At 43.2% G+C, this 26,219-nt stretch overlaps 1 protein-coding gene across 1 annotated transcript in view; it reads left to right on the forward strand.

Annotated features, from left to right (window-relative positions):
• Positions 1-26,219, forward strand: part of wit (kinase protein wishful thinking) — a 122,555-nt gene that overhangs the window by 84,680 nt on the left and 11,656 nt on the right. The window contains exons 2-10 of the mRNA XM_084606705.1: positions 8,373-8,696; positions 12,310-12,486; positions 15,036-15,244; positions 16,901-17,066; positions 19,400-19,570; positions 20,898-21,067; positions 22,265-22,412; positions 22,632-22,768; positions 24,403-24,526. Of these exons, the coding sequence (XP_084462831.1) occupies positions 8,373-8,696; positions 12,310-12,486; positions 15,036-15,244; positions 16,901-17,066; positions 19,400-19,570; positions 20,898-21,067; positions 22,265-22,412; positions 22,632-22,768; positions 24,403-24,526 (1,626 nt within the window). The remainder of the gene's footprint in view (positions 1-8,372; positions 8,697-12,309; positions 12,487-15,035; positions 15,245-16,900; positions 17,067-19,399; positions 19,571-20,897; positions 21,068-22,264; positions 22,413-22,631; positions 22,769-24,402; positions 24,527-26,219) is intronic.

Genomic DNA, 26,219 nt, shown 5'->3' on the forward strand with positions numbered 1-26,219 from the left:
TTGGCGCAGTGGTTAGCGCGCTTGGCTGTGGATCGGAGGGATAGTGGGTTGATTCTGGTCAAGACAGATTGTTTTTCACACGGCGGACGCATCCAGCGAAAGGACACAAACATCACCATGAGCCTAACAGGCTTTAACTTAAAAAAATTGCTTGTGGCGCGAAAGACGGTTGGAAGCTGTATAAAACTGGTTTCCCTGGCCTACCTCAAATAATTTTCAGCCCTTGGCTCAAACTATAGCTGGGATATCGGGTGCACCATATACACACACACACACACACACACACACACACACACACACACACACACACACACACACACACACACACACACACACACACACACACACACACACACACACACACACACACACACACACACACACACACACACACACACACACACACACACACACACACACACACACACACACACACACACACACACACACACACACACACACACACACACACACACACACACACACACACACACACACACACACACACACACACACACACACACACACACACACACACACACACACACACACACACACACACACACACACACACACACACACACACACACACACACACACACACACACACACAGTAAAACCTCGTTACAAGAGATACAAAAGGGACCCGAAAAAGATGTCTCTTGTAACCAAAAATTCTAAAAGCACTGTGTTGATCAGATTTCTGTACATAAGCATATTAACGGATTCACACGCATTAAGAGGAAATTGTTTAGGAAAGCTTAAAGAAGTCATTCATGCTAATATGTATTTTTGTGAGTGCAGAGTGTATTCCTTCCCAAATTCTGGAGATAAAGCACTTTGTAAGCCTTCCTGTCTCTCTAATACCTTTGAAGCCACTCTTACATGCTCGTCACCTTCAGATGCTGACACTTTTCTGCTGAAATGTCCTCGTAGTCACCTACTGTGAAACATGTGCCATTTACTTGCACGAGAATTGCACAGTCTAAGCTCTTCGGGAGTATACAAGATCCACGTCTGTAGATATGAATTCCTCAATCTGATACCTCAGCAGTCTCTTGGATGCTCGTCCAAGCTTCATCTTCAAGGAAGCTTTCCACAGTATCCATATATGGGCCCTCCTACATCATATCACCACATTTAAGCCTGCTTGTCTGAAACTGTTTTACACAGCATCATTTCTCAGGCCATTCCAGACACCTGAAATCACCTGAACAGCAAACTTCGCATCATTTACTATTGTACAGTCTTGATGCCTGTCGAGCAACAGGCGTTCTACCAACCTTGTTTTGTACAGCAACTTGACAGAGTGCATAATGCATTTGTCTGTTGGTTGAAGGTAGGGTGTGGAGTTTGGAGGGAAAAATAAATTTGGTGGCTTTGAGCAAGATAACTTTAGTGCTTTTGGTGCTGCAAGATTTTTCAACATCAGGATTGTGAGCTTTCATCTTGTGATCAAATCTTAACAGCGGAGTTAAAAATGCTGGATGTCATTCATGTATTTTGATTTGATTCGTAGGTGACAGTAATGCAATTCCAGTGGCTGAAACAGCGGGATCGTTTTGCCTTTCCAATCAAGGGGAAGCACTCCTCAGTTCCTGCCATATACAACAAAAATGATGCTATGGAACAGAATTTAGCTAAGGGAATCTGAAGTGCATCATGTACGAGTTGGTACGCTAAAGCTGCATTGCATGAGCACACCTGGATTGTGTCTCTTCTAAATAGTGAAGAATTTACTCCAGGGACCTGAAAAAGTTGTCCTTAGTAACCGAGTGTCTTTTGTAACCATGTCTCTTGTATGCAATGTTGCTAACATGGCAGACATAGGAGAACCAACCAAACCATTTTAAAATGTCTCTTATAACCGAGTTTCTCTTGTAACAGTGTCTCTTGTAACGAGATTTAACATGTATATGTAGAGGCTTACGTCGACGTGACTATACGCTGGTCATACAGGCTGGGGCCTAGCTGCTGGGTCTCGATCCCGCTGCTCTTCGTTAGGCCCGTGGTGGTTATGGTATGGTCCTTTGTATCCACACACCATATGTTCTAGGATGTTAGACAAGTACAGAATGTACATTCATATTTGTAGGTGGTGGGCGATATCCTGTGTAGTAAGGTGCCGTGCACGTGACTTGGTTTGCATTTTTCGAAAGATGACTGCTTCTTTTCTGGTTAGTTTCGGGTGAGGTAGGGAAATTTTCTTCTGTCAAGTCTGTTATGCAGAATTATGTCAGTATACTTCTTGGGTACATCCTGGGTATTCCGAAATCTCTTTGGAAGTGGTGTCCGATTAGCGTCGTCAGGCTGACGCGTTGGCGGCCTCGTTTCTTTACAGGTGGGTTTGTCCCGGGAGCCATATGATGCAGGCGTCTGGCAGGTGGCATGCTGTGGTGCGACGAATCGCGAGGGCAGAATATTTTTCAAATAATGCCAGTGAAGATAAAATTAGAATATTTTTGAAACTACAAGCTAATTACACCAGACACCGTTATGAACGATAATGCGGTGCAACTTGACGCGATATAGCGGTGGATGAAGCTTAATGGCATTCCATTAAACTGTTTGCATACATGAAATCAGAACTCAGTCGCCTGAAAACGACTTAATTTAGCATTCAGCTCTGTACAAGCTGCCGAAGTAGTTTTCTTCACAGCCATCTATAATGTGCACCGGTTGATCGAACAACTTCGTGCTCTAAAACATAAAACCACAAAAGAAAAAAGTACCCATTTAAGTAATTTACACTCCTGATTACGTTCGTCAACTGGCCCGCACTGAAAGTGCAGAAAATGTGGGTTGGGTAGTGGAGGCTTTTCTTTCATCGCTGCGCGACCTAAAATACATGGACCTCAATGCCAATGGGCTCTACGTATTTCCCCCTTGCCCATTTCCCTCTTGCGACGGCAAGTTTCCATATTAACGAGGCGTGAATGCATTCAAAAAGTTTTGCCGCCAAGAAATTTTGTCCATCATTCGCTTTCCGTATATCCGTATAAACGGGGGAAGCATCAACGAGGCGCGACTGTATTCTACCTCCCCGGATCTTTGTTGTATCGAACGCTGGATACGTTTTGGTCAGCCATTGTGGACCAAACACCTAGAAACCGAGGACAATCGACCATCGCTTAGAAGTTTTCATCGCTTAGAAGTTAGAAAGGCGGCTTTTCTTCTTAAAAAAAAAAAAAAAAAAAAAAAATGAAGGCCTGCTTGTCGAGAGTTTAGCCATCTTTGCCGCTGCTATTCGCCAATGCTATAGAGGTGAAAGTCGATTCGAAGTTACGGACAGCAGTGCTTCTCTCTTACTGTTATATCTCTGCTTGGAAAAAGGAAGACTTTTTTCATAATATTGTAGCCGGGTTTCGTCATATTCGCCGTCTGTGCCGTTGCTCTCGCAAATGCGTGAGGCGTGGATATCGGTTTGAAGTAACGGACAAGATTGCTGCTCTCCTATGCTCTCCGGTTACATATGGGGATACAGGGCAAAGCATGATTAGTGTACCGTCGTGGCGGTAGAAGGAAATCCCGCGACATATCAGCACAGTTGCAAGCGTTAACGAAAAATGCTTGTCTGCATAATACGAATATTTCGCACATCATTATAGCCTTGAACCGTCGGGGGACTGCCATGGACAGCTAGCGACGTAGCGCAACACAGTGGCCTCGCTCTCCAGACAGCATGTATCGATCGGCCGCGGTTGCGGCCTTTAGGGTAAAGACCCGACGCTCCATTTTTCACACATGGCGTTCGCCGCATTTTGCTAGCATATAGAGTCACTGGATAGGCAAGCAGCCAATTTATTCTTTCGTGAATGCAGTGTTATCTGCTCAAGTTATAATTTGTTACAGGCTCGGTTTGTGACGGCGGTTTTACAATGCCGATGCAGAGATTATGAAAACTGGTAGAAAGTTCCTGTGGTATTGAATCAATGATTTTTGGCACTAGAATGACTTCGCCGCAAACCAAAAGCCATCGAACACGTTGCAGAGCGTGTCTCCACTCTTCGCACTGCAACTCCCAAAATCATTCACTTGCGTGTTTGACCTTGAGCCACCTGAACGAGCCAACCGAGCTTTCCGCTATGATGTCACGTGACTAGGCTGTAGGCGCTTGGTAACTTTGTTGCTCAGTCTCGACATGGGCCTACCGGTCTGAGCGCGTCAGCGATTGGCGCAGGCGTCAGGATCATCCCGCCCATAATAGATAGCCGAGAAGCAGAGAAAGCATTATCAGCTGGAGGCAGAGACTGCCGAAGAAACAATTATGGGGGAACTGCGCGGCATAGGGCTCGTGAATGCAGGTGTCCTGGCTAATTCTGATATCACCCCATGTGAAATGAAAGACTCGAGTCGGCAGCTCCGTCAAACTTGAGGCTATTTTGGTTGCTGCCCAGTATGTGCAGTCTTTCTTTCTTGTCCCTGAACCCTCTACAGTTACACCAACTGCCAGACTCGGCACGCGTCTTTCTTCCTAGTGGATGTATTCTGTAATGCGAGCCATGTTGGCCCGAAAAATTAAAAGAACATAACAACAACACATGCACCGCATGCGAAGTCTCCGGCATCATTCACATGATATGGAATTGAAAAGGACAATTAGAGAAATATAAAACCAGAGCACTCAACCAGACAGGAGGCGGAACTGGCTCACGGGCTCAGCAACGTTGGACTCAGCGTGATCTCAGCAGCGCAAGGTGGTGTCGAAAACATGGTGAAAATTTCCGGAAGGGGTGACACCGGAGTTCCGGTACCGCTCGCAAGCTGCTCGCCAGGGCCCGGGAGGCAGCCCAAGCCCAAGTCACTAGAATTCGAGACTAAGGAAATCACTCATGCAATTTCGTCGACCAATTAAAGTTTATTATCTCTCTCTGCCAAACGTGACGTCAGGCGCAGTGCGCGTCCATGTCAGCTACCAGCGGCATGCACGTGATGTTTCGCTCACAACGCCGGCGCCGGATTTTAGCAGAGCTTGTACATGGCTTATATACGCTCGGATAGATGCGGATAGCTCGGTTTTACCGGGATAAGCCTCCGCATTTTCAACGCGACAGCATGCCCCGTTCACCAAAAATCGGGCGTCGGCGTAGGCGCCAGCGTTGGCGCTGTGAGCGAAAACCACTGGCAACTGACATATGGCTGCACGAACTGCTAAGGCCTCTCCTTTCACATGGTGGGGAAGGGACCGACTCGTCATAGTCGTTCATAGTCATAGTCGTAGGTTCGGCTAGCCACCTTTGTTTCGGCGCGTGAGGAAGAAGAATCGGAAATAATCGAAGAGATGGCGAACGGTGGTTCAAGCTGGTTCATGGTGGCGAACGGCGATGAAAATGGGAAACTTTTGACAGTCATATCAAGTCTTTGCACGGCACGCACGCACGCGAAAGAACACTGAAATAATGCATACGTTTTACAAGTGACGGATGTCAGTAAAAGAAAAAAAAAAAGAAAAACAGAAACTACGTGGAAATGCGAACTGGCAGTTGTGTGGGTTAATCAGAAAATCCGGCGTTATTTGGCGTCGGCGTTCTGAGCGAAACGTCAGAAGGTATGATACGGTAGGTGGTAGGCCAGTGGCTTAGCCAAGCTCTAGATTCATCAATGGGTTGTGCGGTATAACGAGACCACATGATGTCACCGAGTTGAGAGGAGCTGCCAACTCAAATTGCTTTATGTGTGGGGAAGGGATAGGAATCAACCTTCTAGCAGCTCATGCATGCCAAGTTAATCATGCTATTTCTACACTCACAGACACATTGGTATTTTACAGGAATGCACTGTGCCAAAATGCCGTCGCTGTGCTCCAGAATTGTCAGGGAGAAGCTTGAAAGCGTTCTAAACAAGGCGGAAAAAATTACCCAGACAAAAAACAAAACAGACCGGCGTCGAAAATGCGACAAAATATTTTGTAGTTGTGTCGTAAATGCCAGAGTTTTCTGTAGTACTTTTCTGTTGTCTTTAGTGCTGTATCCCTACTGCACAAAAATTCTGATGTTACTACAGAAAATTTTGTCAGAACAGGCGTGCTGTCAAAAGCTGCACATAACTTCTGTCATAACAACAGAAAATTGTCTGTAGTCGTTTTCGACTGGGCCCAGTTGGAATGTGAAATCCAGCTGGATTCTCCAGTGGCTTTTGGCTGGAATGTAAATTCCAACTGAAACCCATTGAGTCTCATCAGAATCAGTTGAGATTCCAATGGTTTGTAATGTTCATGTTTTTTTCTTGCTAGGTAGGTAGGGGGTTGCTCAAGCTTCGCCTAACAGTTGACAGGAAGCGCCTTTAACATCGTTTTCATTCTGCAAATAGTTTGATAATTTTTGTTTAGGCTTGTTTTTGAGGGAAAGAATGGTGCATTATTTCATTCCTCGGTGAACACGTACATTTATTTGGGGTACGCATACCGTGTGTTCAAATTCCTGTCGCAAAATAACCTCCATAAGATGGATGCTAAGTGGGAAGCAAAATGGTGTGATATCACCCTTTACGCTTCACAAAGAATTGTTGAACTGCAGTTTTGATACGAGATCACGCGTGTATTTTCTCTGACGCCATTTTTCTCAATTTTGGTTGCGGTGACGGCTTTTCGACAAAACAAGCTGTATATGCTTCACGTAAAAATACGCACATGAATTCATGTCAATATTATGACATGACCATTCTGTGTTCAGCGCCCAGGGTAGTGTCATAACGGTTTGTTTCCTATTTAGCATACCTCTGCCAGTCAAGTTCGAGGCTAGTTTGCGAAAGGGATGCGAACTAATGATCATAGATGCCTCTAATAAGAGTACAGTCCTTGTCAAAAATATACAGCCCAAGGGTTTTTCTTCAAAGCGCTTTAAGGAAGCTCCTTGGAGCAATAGTGGAATATGTAGGTACGCTAGACAAATATGAGGTCGAGATTTGTCATCTACGAGATTTCGAACGTTGGAGATTCTCCAAGATCCCCATTATGGGGCTTAGAAGCGAAACCCTTGGGCTGTATAGTTTTGACAAAGACTGTACATGTCTACTGAAAAGTGAGACAGATACTGCACATTCCTATGCCCCAAAACCAACTTAAACAAAAATATATATAAAAAAAACACAGAATGAAAATGCAGTGTAAGGCGCTATCGTGTCTATTCTTAAAGGACTATAGGCACCAAATTTCGGTAGAATTTTTGTTCTACCAAAATCCCTGTATATCGATCAACAAACAGCTTTCGCCAGCAGTTCCCAGCCTCGTCTTGTTCGCTTTTATTCTCTGTGTCTTGTCTTTTGGCTGGTTTGAAATGAATGACCGCCAAATAATTTATAATTGAATTTTCTTTTCTCACTAGTTTCGGTTTCAGCAGCAGAGAGATGGCTGTGATATCACAATGAAGCCTTGATGCGTGGCATGAAAAAATAGTGATATAATCTCTGATTCTTCACTTGCTGTGATTCCTGTTCTTGAGGCAGGCTGGCTTTATCATTGTAGTGAATTCAAACAAGACAGGAATAAATATATAATTGTATTTTGATCCTTTACATGACGTAGACTTGACCGTGATGTCACAGCCATTGATCGGCCGTTGAAACCGAAACCGGCGAGAAAAGAAATCCTATTATAAATTATTCAGCAGTCGTAGGCAAATATGACGTGGTGATCCATGTGTGGTAATGTCTTAAGCATCATTACAAAGGATAAAGCACAAACCAAAAAATTAAGTGTCTGTACTCCTTTAAGGTGGAGCTTGAGTGTTCCTCTCATTGTTTATTCTTTTTCTGTAATGTGCTACCTTTGACACACCTTCCGCCCATGTCACCGAGTACTGATGCCAGTATGGTTCATCGCTGTCACAGCGCCTTTTTGGCCCCTTCATATCAAGGAGTAGCCCAATATGCGCTTATGCTTTCTTTTTCTTCTTTAACTTCAGTATAGGCTACTTTGTACCGTAATCAGCAGAGATGAAAATAGTCTACAATCCTGCAGGTTTAGGCTCATGAAGACAGGTATCTAAATTGTGGTTACATGCTGATATAATGGGGAGTTGAGCATCCATGCTGTTGCTGATGCAACTTACATAAATGTTGTGGCGACTTAATTCTTTTATTAATTCCATGAATGTTTCTGCCATCTAATAACTGAATTCAGAGCAAGCTGTAGCAATGAACACAGCTGCGTAATGGCTGCATTAGTGTTGGTTCAGTAGGAGAGAATGCTTTTTTTCTGTCTGAGCAATCGTGTGGTTCCTGTTTGATGGGCAGGCTCCTGTTATGCTTCATGGGGCTTTCTCATGTTTATGTATAATGCGAGGTTGATGCCAGGCTGTATGAGATGTTTATCAATGCATAGAAGTTTGGTCATCCCCCTGATTGCTGCGTCTTCTTCTCTGTTTTTCTTGCAGCAGCTGCCGCGTCACAGAAGGTGTGCGCATATTCACGCCAGTCTTCGGTGCGGCTGCAGCCATCCAAAACTGACACTCCGGGGCACAAAGACCACGAGTCTGCCGACCAGGAAGACCATGAAACCAGGCGGAGCAGTGGCGGTGAACATCAGCGACGCCAGCAGCCCCCGCCTCAGCAGCATCAAGATCAAGATCAGAATCTGGACACAGGCGAACTGCTGGACTTTAACACAACCGAGCGGTGTCCACGAGGCTCCAATTTCTGTTACACCCTCTGGCAGGAAGATCCTACAAACAAGTCGGCGCTACTCATCCTCACTCAAGGTATGTAGGAGAGCACTTCCATTTGCATGCACACTCCGAGCAGTGTGGTGGTGCTAAATAAATATTGATGCAAGGATAGTCACAAGTTGAGAAAAAAAAGTGCTCTCCATTTGTGATTGTATATGAGGTTACATTTTGTGATGCGTAGCAAGTCACTTGGTGAAAAGTCAGCCACTGCATAGTGAGATATATAAACAATGAAATAATCATAACATGTTAGATTCTTTTGTGGTACCTTTATAGGAGATGCCAGATATTTCAGACATGCAGACTTCTGCATTTGGAAAGTGCACAAGGCCTGGGCACTCCAGTAACGCACTTCATGTGCTGGAAAACTGATTCGTTGAAATTAAAATCTATAAGATTTTGAATGCGCCAAGATTTTCACATTGCCAATGAGCCCAAATTTAAGTGTCAATGAATCTTCAGAGCTTTCTCCTTCTCAAGCAGATTTTACTTGCTGTCAGGCAGTCATACATCTATCTGTGCTGTTAGCAACTAGGAGCCGTAACAATGCTGATATTCAGCCAATTTTTGCAAGCATTCACACATTAAACAAATACAGATTCTTTCCCGTACTGTGGAAAGTCTGAGCTCATTGCACCATTTGCTTATTATCACTTTTAGATTTCTTGTTTGTGGTTGTTTCTTTAAAATCATGTAGGATATATACTTTGGTTTCTTACTCTTAGTGCATGAAATTTCTAATCATTCATATTTTCATGTAACTCACTTCTACCCCTGAATGGAGCTGCAATGTTTTCAAACAAGCAGTTTTTTTTAACATGGTAAATAAATTGAAAGTAAATATAAAGATTGGAAAGAAAAAAAAGTTGAGCGACACTTAAGCTTCGTTTTTAAAGGTACGATGCAAAGCGTTAGTAGCTTCCACCCGTGGCTTCCGATCTTCGTTGGTGTACTTGCACACTTTGCTATTCACTTAGTCACTAACTCCTTAATATTTGCCTATGTTATCTCATGCACGCTCATTAGCATAATGTCATGAGCGATTACTTTATCTGAAAGACTATTCGGCTTAGATATAAAGCACCACTTTAGAAGTATGCCTGCATGGCTTAGGGGTACCATCACGGTGGCTTCGAGGGTACCAGAGGTTTCGATTGCCATCTCGCCTTCCCATCTCAAAACAGAAGACTAAGTTAGCAGCACCTATGTGATGTGTTCACGTAACACCATACAACCCAGTGACAAATCGGTGCTTAGTCATATGTCACTTGCCAACTACCTCCTACCAGAGCAGTGCTCACAATTTTTTTCTCTCAACGCACACGACGTCTCGACGCAGGATTTTCAGTGCGGAATGGAGCCTTTAACACTTTCATGTTGATAGATGAAGGACACGTCATCACAAGTGACGAGAATTGAAACGGTGTGAGCATTTGCACAGCCAAGTGTTCATAGCAAAAATGGTCTTCCTGATGAATGCAAGTGTGTGCAAATCTGCATAATTGCTTGTGCAGTAATCAAAGTGGTGAGACTAATTGCTTTGGAGGAGTGTATTAAAATCATTGAACTTAACGCGTTGCTATGCATGACAAGTATAGGGGCTAAGCAGCTTAAATTTCTTCTCCTGGTTGGAATGCATTAGAAGGCTATTGAGGTTTAGCATGGGTGCGGTAATGCTTCGAGTGCAGGTGCTTATATGAATAAGGATTCCTGAAATCGGTAAAGCTATGTGAAAGCCTTTCATAGCTTCTGTATGAGTGAGCGATGACGCTAAGTACAAAAGGTGGGCAGATACCTTTATTGGTGATTTTACTTTACCTACCGAAGAAGCATCTCAAAATGCCTAATTTTTGTATTTTGTCCAGAAATATACTGCTTTTTATTTTTTGCAGTCTTTTTGTAGCCTTCTCTGCAGAGTTGTTTTCCAAAAGTTATCGTACTAAGGTTTACATTTCTGACTGCACTAGCTGTTTCCAAACACCAAGAAAGGAAGTTACTGGTTCAATTTAGTGAGAAAAGCAAACATAATGGTTCCTGAAGTGCTTGATAGCTTCTGGTGTGCTTCTGCTGTTTTCTGCATTTTTATGTTTTGATGCAGTGTGCATCCAGTGTACTGTACAAGGTTCACATTCTTATGCAAAGGGCCTGACACACCACACACCACACCACAGAGAGATAGAGAGAGAGTAGAATTTCAGAACCAATTGAATTCTGGACACCATTGGAACCAATTGGTTCCTGTGTCAGTGATTCATGCTGTTTCACATCCATTGTTTTCAATTGTAGTGGTGTCCAAAAATCATTTGGTTCCAGTTGAAATTAATTAGGCTTCCTCCCTGGGCTACAGGCAGGTGCTTAGCAGTTTGTGCCAACATTTTTACCCGGGAATGGAAACTATCAGAATTCAATGTATGCTCCTAGTGGTCTGATGGGAAACAAGACTATCATTCAAAGCAAACACTAATATTCACTAAAAAAATATAGGGGCACTCACCTGAAATGATATGAAGAAAATTTGTCACTTTCCAATCTATTCCAATCCTAATTCTACTGTCTTTTGATCGCCGATCTATTCCGATTTCAAATAAGTATGTTCCAATTTTCCTCTGTGTTGCCAGCATAGTACGTGCCCACCTGCTAAAATTGTGTATGCTCATTTGGCCTCCTAACCTAAGCCCTATGACATCCAAATTAATACCCACAGTTCCTTAAACAGCACCACTAGCCCAGCCTCATTGGTCCAGTGTTGCTGGTTCAGTTTCCAGTGAAAGCTTGTTCATAGCCAGAGATTCTTAGGCACCCTCTACTACATGACAGGTCTGAGTAACGCCTTGGTCAGATGAAGCACAGCTGCTGGGACTGAGGACGTGGGTTAGTTGGTGCACTCATAGTAGAGAGCATGGCCAAGTACAACACCAAGATGGCCAAATCCTGTTATGGTGGAAGGGTGCAGGTTTGGCTGTGATCACCAAGGTCTATCCGCACCCCGAGCCTGGTTGTGCAGTTCCATCAGCAAATGGAATCTTTTTATCCAGCAGATGATTCATTATCCACCAGGATTGTCACTGTGGTCCTTGGGAAGTGAATGCTGCACTTGCATGTCATCGCTGCAAACCCATGAACTAAATATTAAATATATGTTTTTGTAAAACAAAATATTTGCTGCTCTATCTGCTGAATTGTTTAATAATTTTTATCATTGTGGTGTGCAATAAAGACACATAGTCTACTCAATGACAAAATCTCATTGGCTTCAGCAAGGGGGTCTCATAAATGGGGTATTAAAGGTATGTTCTCCAGACTGAGCTTACGTTAGTATTGTCTTGCTTTAGTGTTCCTTTTGTTTGATGCAGGTTTGTTTTTTTGGCTTTACTTTTTTAATAATTTACTTTCTGTAAAATTGTTGCAACAAGGAAGCTGGATATCAGTCCTGGGAGAAAACACAGTTGTGAAAAAATGAAACCATTCAGTACTTTGTTTTAAACCGAACAGGATCCAGTGGTGTCTGAAAGTCAGATGGTGTTCTGTGGTCTGTGAACTTCCACGTCATATACATGGCACAAGCAACTGAGCTGCGTCTCCTGTTTCTAAACCTCGTGGCCAAACTGCCATTGAGAAGCTGACGAGTCAATCATGTGCTCCATAGGCTGCTGGGGAACATCTGGTGAAGTGGACTGTAAATCCTCCAGCTGCATCTCTACCAAAAAGCCTTCCAGGGCACTGAACAACACAAAGTTCTGCTGCTGCTTGGGAGATTTCTGCAATGTCAACGTGACTGATGGCTATGTTCCCTCTGATGATGACAGCACGGAAGTATACCTTCGTAAGTTTGATTTTTGTGATGCACTCTGACACCTTGGAGGCTCGCCCTTCGTAGTCAAAAAATGGCAACATCGTGTTGTCTCTAAGCCATTTCAGTCACGAGCAGTCTGGATACCAAGTCTGTTGAATCAAGCAGTTTAGGCTGACCAAACCAACAAACAAAGAGGGTTCGCTTGTCAAGTACACAAATGAATGGATCCTTTGATGGGCTAAATATGTCAACCATAGTGCAAGTTGAGATAGTTTTTCACTGACTTGATGAGACCGGCTTTGTCGAATGCAGTGATGCCACATCTGCACAAATAAAGTCCTTCAAAATGAGCTAAAAAATGTATAAAACAGTTTTCTCTGGTTAATTAATCTCTGTGACCAAGCATCTCGTCTTGTGCTGTAGCTCAACCTAGCCCATCAAAGACTACTTCCTCCATGCTCTTGACAGGCAAACCTGCTTTGCTAGGTTTATTAACTTATTGGCTATGTGTGGTATTTGACAACTTGGCTATAGCAACAGCGAAAAGTCATGTCGCAGTGTGGTGTGTATTCTTGCATGTAAGTGTGCGTAGGCATCAGGGTCGATAAAGAATGCCTCAGTAATCTGCAATTCGCTGATGCCATTGCCTTGTTGTTGTTGTAACTCAGGGGACCAATTGCAACGAATGATTAATGATCTAGACAGGAGAAGCAGAAAGGTAGGCCTACAGATTAATATGCAAAAGATTACGGTGGTGTTCAACAACCTGGGAAAGGAACAGGCGTTTAAAATAGGTAGCGAAGCGCTGGAAAACGCGACTATACCTACTTAGGACAGGTAGTAACTGCAGATCTGGACTACAAAAGGGAAATAACTAGGTGAATAAGGTTGGGGTGGAGTGCATTTGGAAGGTGCTCGCACATTATGACTAGGAGCTTACCAGTATCGCTCAAGAGAAAAGTGTATACCAGTTGCATCCTACTGGTACTCGCCTATGGGGCTGAAACATGGAGGCTAACGAAAAGAATTCTACTTAAGTTGAGAACAATGCAGGGGGCTATGGAATAGAAAATGGTAGGTGTAATGTTAAGGAATATGAAGCGTGTAGGGTGGGTCAGGGAAATTACTCTAGTTACTGACATTCTAGTTGAAATCAAGAAAAAGAAATGGGCATAATCAGGACATATAGTACGAAGGGAGGGTAAGCAATGGTCTCGTGTAACCAATTAGATTCCAATGGAAGGGAAGCATAGCAGAGGGCGGCAGAAAATTAGGTGGGTGGATGAGGTTAAGAAGTTCGAAGGGGTCAAGTGGATGCAGCTGGCATAAAACCGGGTGAATTGGAGGAAAATGAGAGACACCTTTGCACTGGAGTGGGTATAGTCCGGCTGATGATGATGATGACGACGATGGAGTGTGTATAGATTATGCGCCACTGTTTACCAACGCCTACAAGGAATCATCCAGCATTGGATGCATAAAGCTGCAGTCATTGCTGAGCTACCTGTGGTCAAAGAGAGTGACTTCTGTTGGTCTGAGAAGGAATTATTATCCTACAGCTTGTATTAATTCAGCTCTGCTCACTTCCGTCACAGGTGGGTTTTAGTTTGCAGCTGGCTTCCAGCTGAAACTAGCTGTGTTTTAGTTAGCCCAGTGAGCGGGATAAGATATGTTGTTCACTTCATGTGCTGTCTCCTTATGTTTGACTCACTGTTCACTAGTCCCTTATCCAAAAATCAGTATATTCGAGGTGAGACTAGTCAACCCTGGCTGAAACCAGCTGAGTTCTCATTTGGGTACACAGTCGCGCCCGTTATGTGGACACTTTGATTCTCTAGAACAATTAATCTAGAAAAACGAATCGTGCTGAAAAAAATATCAAGAGCTAAGATTAAGGTCAGCTTTTCTGCATAGCGGTGGTCAGTTAAGTTACTATTAGAAGATCTTTGTATCTACAAGCCGATTACCTCGGACAACAGCATGATTGAAATAATGTGGTGCTTATGGTATCTTAATGGCATGTACCATGAATAAATGAGCTTCTACAATCAACTGTTCGCATTCGTGACATTAGCACTGTACGTGTTAAGGTGAAAATTACTGAATTTAGCTCATTGCTTTGCACAAGTTGCAGGAAGAGTTCTCTCCACAGCCCGTCATACAATATGGAAAATGGCAAGGTGCGTCGGCTTAGAAACTTCGCACTGTAAAGCACGAAAAAACAACAAAAAAAAAAAAAGAGCTACTAATTCAGTTCTTTACATTTTTTGATTATGTTCTTCAGCTGGCGTTCTCTCAAAGTGCAGAAAATCAATCATACCTGAGTTGGGCAGTAGGAATTTTGGTCTCTTACTGTCAATGTTAACGTGGCAAAAATGCATTGGCCCCAATGGACTCTGCGCATTTTACCGCCGTTCATGGTCTGGGAAGCAAGTTTTCATATTGACACATATTGAGTATATTGAAAGTTTCACATCCCCTCAAAACTTTTCCATAATTCGAGTGATCCACATTAACGGGGGTCACATTAACGAGGCACAACTGTAATCATCTGGGGCACCGCGATTGCATCTCTGCAGCTGAGCAGTACCATGCTGAGCATGGAGGTCAGACGGTGCTGGCGTTGGTGGTTGGGAGCCTGCTGCTGCTTGCATTCGTGATAGGCCTGGTGTTGCTGTACTGGCGCCACGTGTCACCGAAGCCCAAGCCAGGTCTCGACTCTGCCCACCTCATGGAGGCACCACAGCTGCAGTCGCCCATGATGGACCTGGACAGCCTCAAAATACAGGCACGTTGCGGACCCCTGGACAGTAACTGTTAGCCGCGGAACAAGAATATACTGGAAGGAAAAACACTGCTAAGTGGATGCCAGACGACAACTGTCTCTGAGCATTTTTGTGTTATCTTCACTAGTGCTTTTACCCCAAGGCAGCTAATTTTAAACATGATTACTGATCTTAAAGCTTGCAACTGCATGTTTATATCTGCCTCTGCTGTTGTGCCAAAAAGAAGGGTGCGAGCCAAAAGATTCTGGATCCTGCACAAATTTTTGTGCCTGATTGGTTATTGAGGTGTCAAACACTTAATTCATGTGCCAGGATGTATTTAATCTGGATTCCATTGTGGATAACCTGAGCACTATCCTGTTTAACCCAAATGCCATCTTATGAATTCAAATGCAAGTCATGTGCGCACCAATTTAATCAGTGTGTGGTAAAAGCACACAGCAGACGTTTGAGGCAGAGGCTTCTTACTTCAAAGGCCATCATCCATTTTTCATGTTTGTGTGAACACATATTACTTCCGCTTATGGTAGATGTACAGGCTTACTCAATGTACTTATGTTTAAACTGTTAATACTGGCAATTAATGAGATAAAAAAAAAAAATGCATGGAACTACTTTGCTTTGAATTGCCTGCGGAAAAAGCGTGCCAATAAAAAAGACTGCTCCTGGTGCATTTAAATGGAAAGTTATTCTTAGTTTGTGCATAGCAGACTTTAAAATCAGTTCTCTAAAAATGCAACACCGCCTGCCAGCGCCATGATCATGATTTTTCGTTCACAATGCCAACGCTGGCGGACGGGCAACACCACCGGCTGCCCACGCCATATTTTCGACGAATGGGTACTTTAACATTGTCACATTAAAAAATGCCAAAAATGACAAAATGAGGCACATTAGAGGCTCAACACCATACACATTATTGACAGAATTCATGAACATATGGCACATTTGTGGCACGTATGTATGAATAGTTCTCTAGTTATCACTGTTGATAGTTAACTTTGTTGTGAAAAATTGACCCAGATGTAGTAGTGAATTGCCAGGCCTGCGTGGGTCTCGTCAGGAAAATAGTGAGAGGCCGCCTAGTGTTGTGTATATACGAATGTAGCAAAGCTGTGATTGTAACACGAGGGTCGCTTTTGCTAATCAATGCATATTGAGGTAAAAAATGGCTAACTTATATCACCAATATTGATTTAATCATATCAGCACACCTAGCTGTCATATACTAGAATGCCACGTGTGTACATAGATGTGGCTATAAGTGCAAACTTTTCTAGCTCAGCACGAAAGTTCGTGTACAGTTTTAAAGTGTAGTCTTTCCATGAATTGTGCTGGTATGGAAGAAAAATTGTGGCACGCAAGAGATAAGTACTTCTTTTATTGTAGCAACGCATGGATTGTTGCCCTTTGCAGAAGAAGGTTAACACTGCACCCAGCGAGTAAAAGGAAAGACGAGCTATTGCCTGTTGATTTCTGTGAACACTCGGCTACACTGACCAAGTTTACTACATGGAAGACAATCTAAGAGTGACTTAATGCATTAAAGAACATGTTGTCTGCTTTTAAATTTTGTTGCCATTTTTTAAAGTGGACAGCTTAAACCCCAGTGGTATCGTGTGAACTCATTCTGTTTTCTTCAACCATCCTTTGTACAGGAGACCATTGGGAAGGGGCGATACGGCTGTGTGTGCAAAGGTTCACTGAATGACTGCACTGTGGCTGTGAAGATCTTTGCCCAGCATCACCACCATTATTATGCCAATGAGAAGGATATCTACAAGCTGTTTCATGGCGACCTCCCATTTCTTCCAAGGTTGATAGGTGAGCTTAGGAACACACTTTAATAATGTGTGTGGTTATGGTGCTGCAATTAAGCAGTATTCAAGGGAGCCGTTTCAAAGAATTGTTTACAATTGCTCTGCATGACGGTGCCCGATAGAGTCTGCGTTGCTTATTTAAGTCAGCCATTGCTTATCTCTGTACACCATAGCCTGAAATTATGAAAAACGTGAGCTTGCGACTGTACAGTATTGCGCTGTGGTGTGGTTAGTGGTCAAGCTGATTTTGAGGGACAAAAAATAAGCCTACACACTTTGCTACATGCCTGAAAATCAAGCCCGAAGATTCCCAAAGTATACAAATTTGGTTTTTGGTTTGGTATAGTTTGTGGGGTTCAATGTCTCAAAGCAACTGAGGCTGTACGGTGTGCGACGCCTTATTAAGAGCTCCAGATAACTTCGACCAGCTGAGTTTCTTTATTGTGCACAGACATCACACAGCACATGAGAATCTTGTGTTTCATCTCCATCGAAATGCGATCGCCATGCCCAGAATTAGACTCAGGTCTTTCGGCTCACTGACCACTGGGCCACCACAGTGGGTATATGTACAAATTTAACTGCATGTGCTAAGAGGAGCATACTAATTAAGGTCACATTCTTGCAGTAGTATCTGCGACTTAATCGATGAGGAACTGTTAAATTTGATCCAGACACTTTCTGTATCAGCAGAATTTTATTTGAACAGTAGTTACCTTATTTAATCGCATGTCTGGGTGGAATACTAGAATTACTAAACTCCCTACCAAACCAAAATTTCGCTTTTGGTTTTGGTTGGCCAAATGTTCAAAAGCATCTGTATAGAGTAGACAAGCGAACAGCTCTGCATCGCTTTGCATACGTCTCTTGTTGGGAGAGCATTAATTGGCTTTCTTACTTTTCTTGTGCTTTGCAGCATTTCATTCTGTCAAAGTGCATACATTTATCAAAAGGACATTTTTGTATCGAAAACATGCAATTTTATGACAAACCTTCTCCAGTTTTTGAAAAGAAAGTTCTCTTGCCTTGTGGGCTTTACAACAGATTGTACCACCCGAACTCACATTGTAGTGAGTATTTTGTTCTTAACTCATTGAGATATGTCTTGGTGCAGTTGATGATTGAATAATTAACAAGGTATATCATTCACTACAACAGTATACACTTTGGCTCGAGCAAAGAAAGTTCAGGAGCCAGATATAAGAGGATTAAGCAGAAGCCGATTTACAGAAGTCTTCTGGAGAGCGCAGTTGTGGGAGGTAGTCCTGTTGCATATTTGTTGCATTTGTGGGCTTCTCTGCTTAAAAAAAAAAGGGGTTTTGCATGGTTTTCTTGTGAAAAATTTTTCTCCTGTTCCGCCCACCCCAAAATGTAGGCTGGATTGGATCGGGCTTTCATTCGTTCTGGCTATTCCACAATGAATGCCTCCTGTATGCAAGGCTTTCCCTCGTGTCTTGGATGCTTGGGAGAGCAACGCAGTGAAACTGCTCTGCCTCCCACAGGGAGCCTATACAGTAAATTTTAGCAATTTATCTGTCAGTGTTCGTCCACAAAGAGGTGACATGCACTATGAACTGGAACGGACAGGCTATTTATGGTTATTCATGAATATAGCCCGTATGTTCTCGCAAATAGTGCATTTATATTTGGTGCAATTTGAGTTCATGTGCTTTTATACTCAAGGCACACTTAACCCTGACTGCTGCTGTTTAGAAAACATAATTAAAGCTGGAAATTTAACTTGGTGTTGTGAGATGCACTTTTCTTCAGCTATAGACTTTAAAAATAAGCATTTATTAACCTTCTTTCTACTGAAAACTGTATGTTTGTGTGATGCATCCTGCAAACGATACGATACGATACGATTGATTGATTGATTGATTTGTGGGGTTTAACGTCCCAAAGCAACTCAGGCTATGAGAGATGCCGTAGTGAAGGACTCCGGAAATTTAGACCACCTGGGGTTTTTTAACGTGCACTGACATCGCACAGCACACGGGCGCCTTACTTTTCGCCTCCATCGAAAAGCGGCCGCCGAGGCCGGGATTCGATCCCGCGTCCTTGGAAACAGTAGTCGAGCGCCCTAACCACTGTGCCACCCTGGTGGGGGGCAAACGATACGCCAGCAGAAGGCAGGCATTACTAGCAAAAACGTAGAATAGAAAAAAATAAGGACAGCATGATTAAAGTAGGGTAAATATGTGTGCGTAGACAGGACTGGCATTTGATTTACAGCAGGTCTATGTTAGTAGGTCTAGGGTTTCTCTTCACATTGTATTCTTGCCCTGCATTTCGGAATGATTTTTGCCAGCAAGAATTTCTGTTCTTACACCGCAGGTGCTGACGAGCGCACATTCCCTGATGGGAGACGTGAATGGCTGCTTGTCCTGACTCACGTCCCCAAGGGCTGCTTGCAAGAGCAGCTCCGGAAGACAACTGTGGACTGGTCCAGCTTGTGCCGCATGGCTCAGTCCATCACCAAAGCTCTGGCATTCCTACACACAGAAGGTATGCCATGTGTAAAGTGTCCATCGCCAATGAAGGGCTTAAAGGGCTCGACACAGAGTTGCACATGCAAAAGGAGAAAACTGCACGCAATGCTGATCATTCCAGAAGTCACTCCAAGTCACTCCACTAGTTAGGATCTGCATCCTTTGATACGCAAAGAGTTCTGGCACAACTGCTGTTTAGCTACTAAGAAGCTGATAATCATTTTTGCATTATTGCATTGATACGATTTTATTATTGCAGTATTGCAAATGCAGTGAACAGTTTCTAAATTTACTATGTTTTTGTGACATGGGTAAGCACTTTTGTGTTTGTATGTGTAGTGTTCCACACTTTCTCAATCATATTTTTGTACAATGGCTCTAAGACCAATGAGGGTAAACAGCGCAATAAAGACGAGGACGAACGAAGTACACAAACGAGCGTCTTTATTGCGCTGTTTACCCTCAATGGATTACCAACTTGCCCAAGCGTCTGTTTTAGCCAGTTCTAAGACCAAGCTCTGGCTATGGCTTTCTTTGTTAAACTTTGCATATTGATACTGAATAAATAAATATGTATATGTGTGAATAGCTAGTTTTTCTTTAGTCCACGGCATGAAGCGCATACTGTGGTTAAATTTCAAGTTTCCCATTTCTAATCTCCTGGTGTTCTATGTCCCAGCGTCCAGTTTCCTCTGCTTACTCCTTCTTGCTTAACTGTTCATTCACGTAGGTGGACCTGTGCAAACGTCTCTGAGCTATCCACTTGACTTCTTAGCTTAAAGGGACAGTGTACTGGTCTTTCTAACAATTTTTTTCTCACTTCTATGGAATGCTCCAGCCCGTTTAATGAATATACTTGCCGTGGAGTCGGGAAACCCGACAGAACCATTTAAATCTTAATTTTCCCATATGGTAGTCTCATTTTGTCAATGGTAGTCTGCATCTGCAAACACTTACATTGTGGATGCAACATACAGTTAGTATAGTAACTCTATGCAGCCCTCTGAACACAATGACTGCCGCGCCGCTTGAGTCGCGTGCATAACGTGTCATTAGCTAAGACACAAATTGTGTTAAAACTATAATTGAGAGTACCAAAATAGCTTCAAGTAAAATGAAATGAATAAATAAATTAAATAAGCCCGGTGAAATCTATCAGATACCAACAACTGTTTTTGCTTATAGCAGCGCTGCCGTACTCGTCTCCGGCAGTAGACTGTCCCTTTAAATGTTAAAAAACATGATGCCTTAAGTGATATGGCAGCTGGGTGGCAATGTCAAATGAAGAATGCATTACTTTAATGTTTTTTTTTTTGTTAATTTCTTTTTACGTTGTCTTTCAGCACCTAACAAGCCCTGCATAGCCCATCGTGATCTCACTTCGCAAAACATCTTGGTTAAGGATGATGGCAGCTGTATGCTGTGCGATTTTGGCTTTGCCATCCGAATCTCTGGCTCAAAGTACATCCAGAATGGTGAAGAGCAGCATGCCGAGACCAACTCCCTGGCTGATGTAAGTGCTTACAGCTGCTGCTTAGGAGCAGTATTCTATTGAACTGCAATGATGGTGGCATCCCTGCTTATGTATTGATGCTGAGCAGTAGTAAAAGCAGTAGTAGTAGCAGTAGCAGTAGTAGTAGTAATAGTAGTAGTAGTAGCAGTAGGAGTAGTAGCAGTAGAAGTAGTAGCAGTAGAAGTAGTAGAAGTAGAAGTAGTAGAAGTAGTAGTAGAAGTAGTAGTAGAAGTAGTAGTAGAAGTAGTAGAAGTAGAAGTAGTAGAAGTGGAAGTAGTAGAAGTGGAAGTAGTAGAAGTGGAAAAAAAAGAATAGACAATTCCTTGTTCTGTAGAGAGGTAAACAGCGATTTGGGAAGGTGTAGTGTTATTTCAGAGTTTCAGAAAAGGTGCGCTAATTAGGCTTGCATGTTGAAATGTTCCACAGTGGATATAATTCTTTCCCTTCACCTCCCCCACCTTTTTACCTTGAAGATCTTCAAGTACTGAGCTGCGCTGTGCCATGAAAATTACTCAGAAGAATGACGGAGCTTTCATTGTGACCCGTGTTCATTAGTGCACACCATGCTATTTAGTTATTTATAATTAAAAATATAAATAAAAAATTATATATATATGTATATACATACCTTAATATGTTCCATCAGCCTTTTTATATCTGTTTTGAATTTTGAAATATACGTAAAAAATTCGCGCTGCTTTGAAGTAATATGTGCTGCAGATTACTCCTCTGGCTGCTACATGGATATTTTTGCAGGTACCCCAACACTTTTATACTAGTTAACATTGAGGATCAAACAAGGTTAGCTTTACATTCATTGGTGTCAGCAATTGCTTTGTGTATGGTGCAGTCTAAAGAGAAAAGAAAAGAACCACGGCCACCACTACCTCAGGAGGCCTGCATCTTCTAAGAAGTCCAAAAGGAGACGTATTACCTCGTGTCTCTTAGCATTGCAAATGATGCCGAGCAAAAGATGTTGAAGCTGACAACATCTCTTGTGATGATGCATGTTTATTTTGTTGCAAATAATTTGGAAGTAGCATGCTGAAACAGTGCGATACAATTTATTAAAGCATATCCAAGGGTATTAAAGGTAAAAAAGTTGAGTAGCTGCCACAATCAAATTAAAGAAAAAAGATAAGTCAGAGTGTGCGCTATGTACTGCACCTTGACCCTACTTACAACTGCTTTGTCAAGGTTGGAACGTTGAGGTACATGGCGCCGGAGGTGCTTGAAGGTGCTGTCAACCTGCGAGACTGTGAATCGTCACTCAAGCAAGTGGATGTCTACGCACTTGGTCTGGTTTTGTGGGAAATAGCCACCCGCTGCTCCGACCTCTATCAAGGTAACCAAGCTACTTGTGGCCGCTTTTTATGCATGCACATGTTAAGCTTCCTTCCCGGCCATTGTGAATTCCCAAACCTAGCACTATAAACTTGCACGAGTATATCAGCAGTGGCTTCAACTGCTTCAAGTGATCCGACACAAATGTACTTTTCAAAGTTGAGCACAAATGCGGTGTAGTTCCAGTTTGTCAATCTTTGCTCCCTACTTGCTGCTACAGGGATGAGTGTTCCCGACTACAAGATGCCATTTGAGGCTGAGGTTGGGATGCACCCAAGCACAGACCAGATGCAGGTACTCGTCGCCAGGCACAAGGCACGACCCCTCTTTCCCGACATCTGGAAAGACAGCAATCCGGTGAGCATAGCTTTGTGTCATGTAAGAACATGTGTGCTTCTTGGCATCTATGGTGCGGTATGTGGAGAGTTAGTGGAGGACTGAATCAACTAACTTGAGGTTCTTTACCTTATGTGGAGGGTTAGTGGAGGGCTGGATCACTAACTTGAGATTCTTTGCCGTATGCTAACGTCACAGAAGGCATGGCCATTTTGCATGGAAATGTAGCTGTTTAAAAATAATTAATGAAAATGTCGGTTTTTAAATAGTTTTAAGGAGCCTCGCCAGCCTCACCATATATGTTGAGGAAAAATTGTAGGCTCCACTGGTAAACATCTATGTCTGTAACTGAGACTTTGTTCTGTTCTCTTTGGTCACTTGGCAGAGTATCCACTTGCTTACTGAAAAGGGGGAAAAGAAAGAGGGGTTATGAGCAAGAGAGGGGTTATGAGCCCATTTGCTGAAGGCACGTACTATGCAGGCATCTGCTTTCAACATTATTCTTGAAGAGACAGTGCAGACCAACCTCATTACCATCAAAACACTATCCCTTAAGTTTTGTTACCGTAACGCTGTTTATGCTGCCACTATGACTTTTGTGTATCCCATCACCGTTTACTGCTTGCTGGTCCCTACTGACAGCAATTTTTCTTTACCGTGCCATATGCCATTATGTTGCCTACAGTAGACCACATCATGGTACACATGGTTACTTTAATTTTGCCTTTTGATGTTCTTTATAGCTCCTTATATGCAATCAATATCTATGCCATTTTACCACTTGGAAGGGGGAACACCGCATGAATTCCAGAGGAAAATTATTACTTTCCTTTCTTGCTAGGTTATTAATATTATCTTTTTCTTTTTTTTAATGTGGGAGCTGTATATATTATGGAGTATTAGGGGTCTGGCAGAGCAATGGTTCCGCTGATGTCACCGCCAGCTGCTCTGGCCTCACCGTCGGAGGCAGCTTGTATGGCGTCATGTCACAAAGGAGTGGAGTAAGCTGCCGCTTGAGACTTTTTCAGCCGTACTGGCCTCTAATGCTGACCCTGCTGTCACCAAGTGTCCGAAAATGTGAACAAATGAATTTCGTGCTAAAAAAAAATAACGAAATGAATGTTGCCAATGCAATGGGAAGAAGGAGAAGCACTTGCCAAGCAGTGACGAACAAGTTTGAACAAGGGATCTGAGGATAGTCTATTTGGCTGGAATATAACAAAACTATATATAGATGTACTACTATATACATGTTGGTGCGATGCACTGGGGAATCCTCCAAGGTGGAATAGATTTATAATAAGGGAGAAATTACTCGCATCCACCTAAGTGCAGCCCCAGACCAGACAAATTTTTCTTTAACAACGAAGCTCCTGCGAAATCTGTTCAGCATTCCTTTGTTGACATATCACTGTGCTTTGATGGATGCTGGTAAGTAATTGCTTGTTTATTATAGATTCACTATGTAGCTAAAGCATAAGCAACAGCTCTCGCTGCGATTTAACTGATAAGCTGGGCCAGATCTCAGCGTAGCTTACCAAATCTTTATTTATTATTATTATTATTTTTTGCTGAGTGGTACTGTGAAAAATTGTGGTCTCAACAAGTAATTGCTTGGTTCGTGAAGTTTATGCAGCATTGTCATGAATGTGCAGGCTGTGCGTGCTCTGAAGGAAACGATAGAAGACTGCTGGGACCACGATGCTGAAGCTCGGCTGACTGCAGTTTGTGTGGAGGAGCGCCTCACTGAACTGCCTGTTTTATGGGAGAGGCACAAAGGTAATTTTGGCAGCCAACCTTGGAAGTCATGCAGTGGTTCACACATCAGTAATGTGCTGTTTTTTTTTGTGTTTTTTTTTTTTACCATGTTTAAATCTTTCTGGAATTTTTTAAAACTTCCAGTGTGCCACTCATGAGGATGGGATTTAGAGCGAGAAAGACTTTGGAAAGGATGTCACTGAATATGTATGTGTAAGAAAAATGAGGGAGCTTTGGTATTTTTTATCATGACATTTGGAAGTACTGCCTGCATTGAATGAAATGCTGATGAGTCATTTGACATAAGAGCAGCAATGCCAGAAGTTTACTGGAGGGTGATCGAATGCTAGTAAACTTGCTTTTTGCTTTGATAATGCAAAGATGATTGTGTGGAAGTGTTAATGACCTGTGCTTATAGTTCTCCAGTAACTACAGTAGAACCTCGGTGATACAAATTTCATGGGGTCGCAACAAAATTCATATCATCCAAGCATTCGTATCATGGAAACTAAAAAAGAAATAAGTATGCAGAAGCATGGGAAAGGCAGTTGCGGAGACCTGTTACAGCCAAGAAGGTTTTTCTCGGTCGCGTGGTCACAGCTCGCCACTTGCGGTGCGCACAGCGCAACAGGTGATCGCGACGTCGGTGACGTGTGGGCCGCGTGTCTCCACGGACTTCTCGTGGCGCGTAAAGCATGACAAGAGATGGCGACGTGACGGCTGCATAGAGCCACAGACTGACCGTTCGAGATGCGCGCAGCACGACTAGCGGTTGCGAAGTCCACGATGAGCAGTCCGTGTGCGCCGCATTAGCCACCGACTACTACTTACGACCGCGTGCCGCTGCAGACTTTTCGTAATGTGGGAAGCGATCGCAATGCCGGTGATGTGCGGTCCACCCACCTCCACATACTTCTCGTGGCACTTACAACACGACAGGAGATGGCGACATGCGGGCCGCGCGGTGCCACAAACTGCTCGCGGATTGCGAAGCCAGCGATGTGTGGTTCGTGCGCGCCCACCACCGCCAACAGCTGCCGTTGCGACGTCTACGGTTTGTGGGCCATGCACCGCTAAAAACTCTTCACAGCGTGAGCTCGGCAGACAGTCGCGACGTTGGCGAGATGCGGGTTACGCGTCACCGTAAACTGCTCATGATGCGCATACATACAACGTGGCTGGCAATCGCGGAGTCAATATGCGAGCAGTGTGTAGTGCCCAGGTTGTCCAGTTTGTGCATTCGCATCATCCATAGTGGCGCGGGAGAGTGTTCGGAACATCCTAAATTTTTAACATTGTACACAATGCACTCCGGCTAGGGAATTTTGCGAATTCGTATCATCCCGAAATTCTTATCAACTGGATTCTTCTTACCGAGACTTTGCTGTAACTTAGAATTTTGTGTTCATTTCACATTTCATTTGACGCTCATTGTACAAAATATCTATGGCAAAATATTTTGGGAACACACTAGCTTCGTAGGTGCGATAGCATCAGTAACTCCTATCTGAAGCTCTCCTGGCAGATTCTCGTTCGCATACATGTGATTTGCAACTTGCTCAACCACTAATCTATTAATCTGTGTCTCTATTACCTCACGCATACTTATTAGCAAACATTCAAAAGCTGCCTCATTATGTGGAAAGACCAGCCGATATAAAGCTCGCTTAAACAACTAATTCGAGCATGCCTGCATGGCTTAGGACTAGTGTGT

The sequence above is a fragment of the Amblyomma maculatum genome, chromosome 6 (genome assembly GCF_055883805.1).
Source record: "Amblyomma maculatum isolate TAMU_Amacu chromosome 6, ASM5588380v1, whole genome shotgun sequence".
Classification (NCBI taxonomy): Eukaryota; Metazoa; Arthropoda; class Arachnida; order Ixodida; family Ixodidae; genus Amblyomma; species Amblyomma maculatum.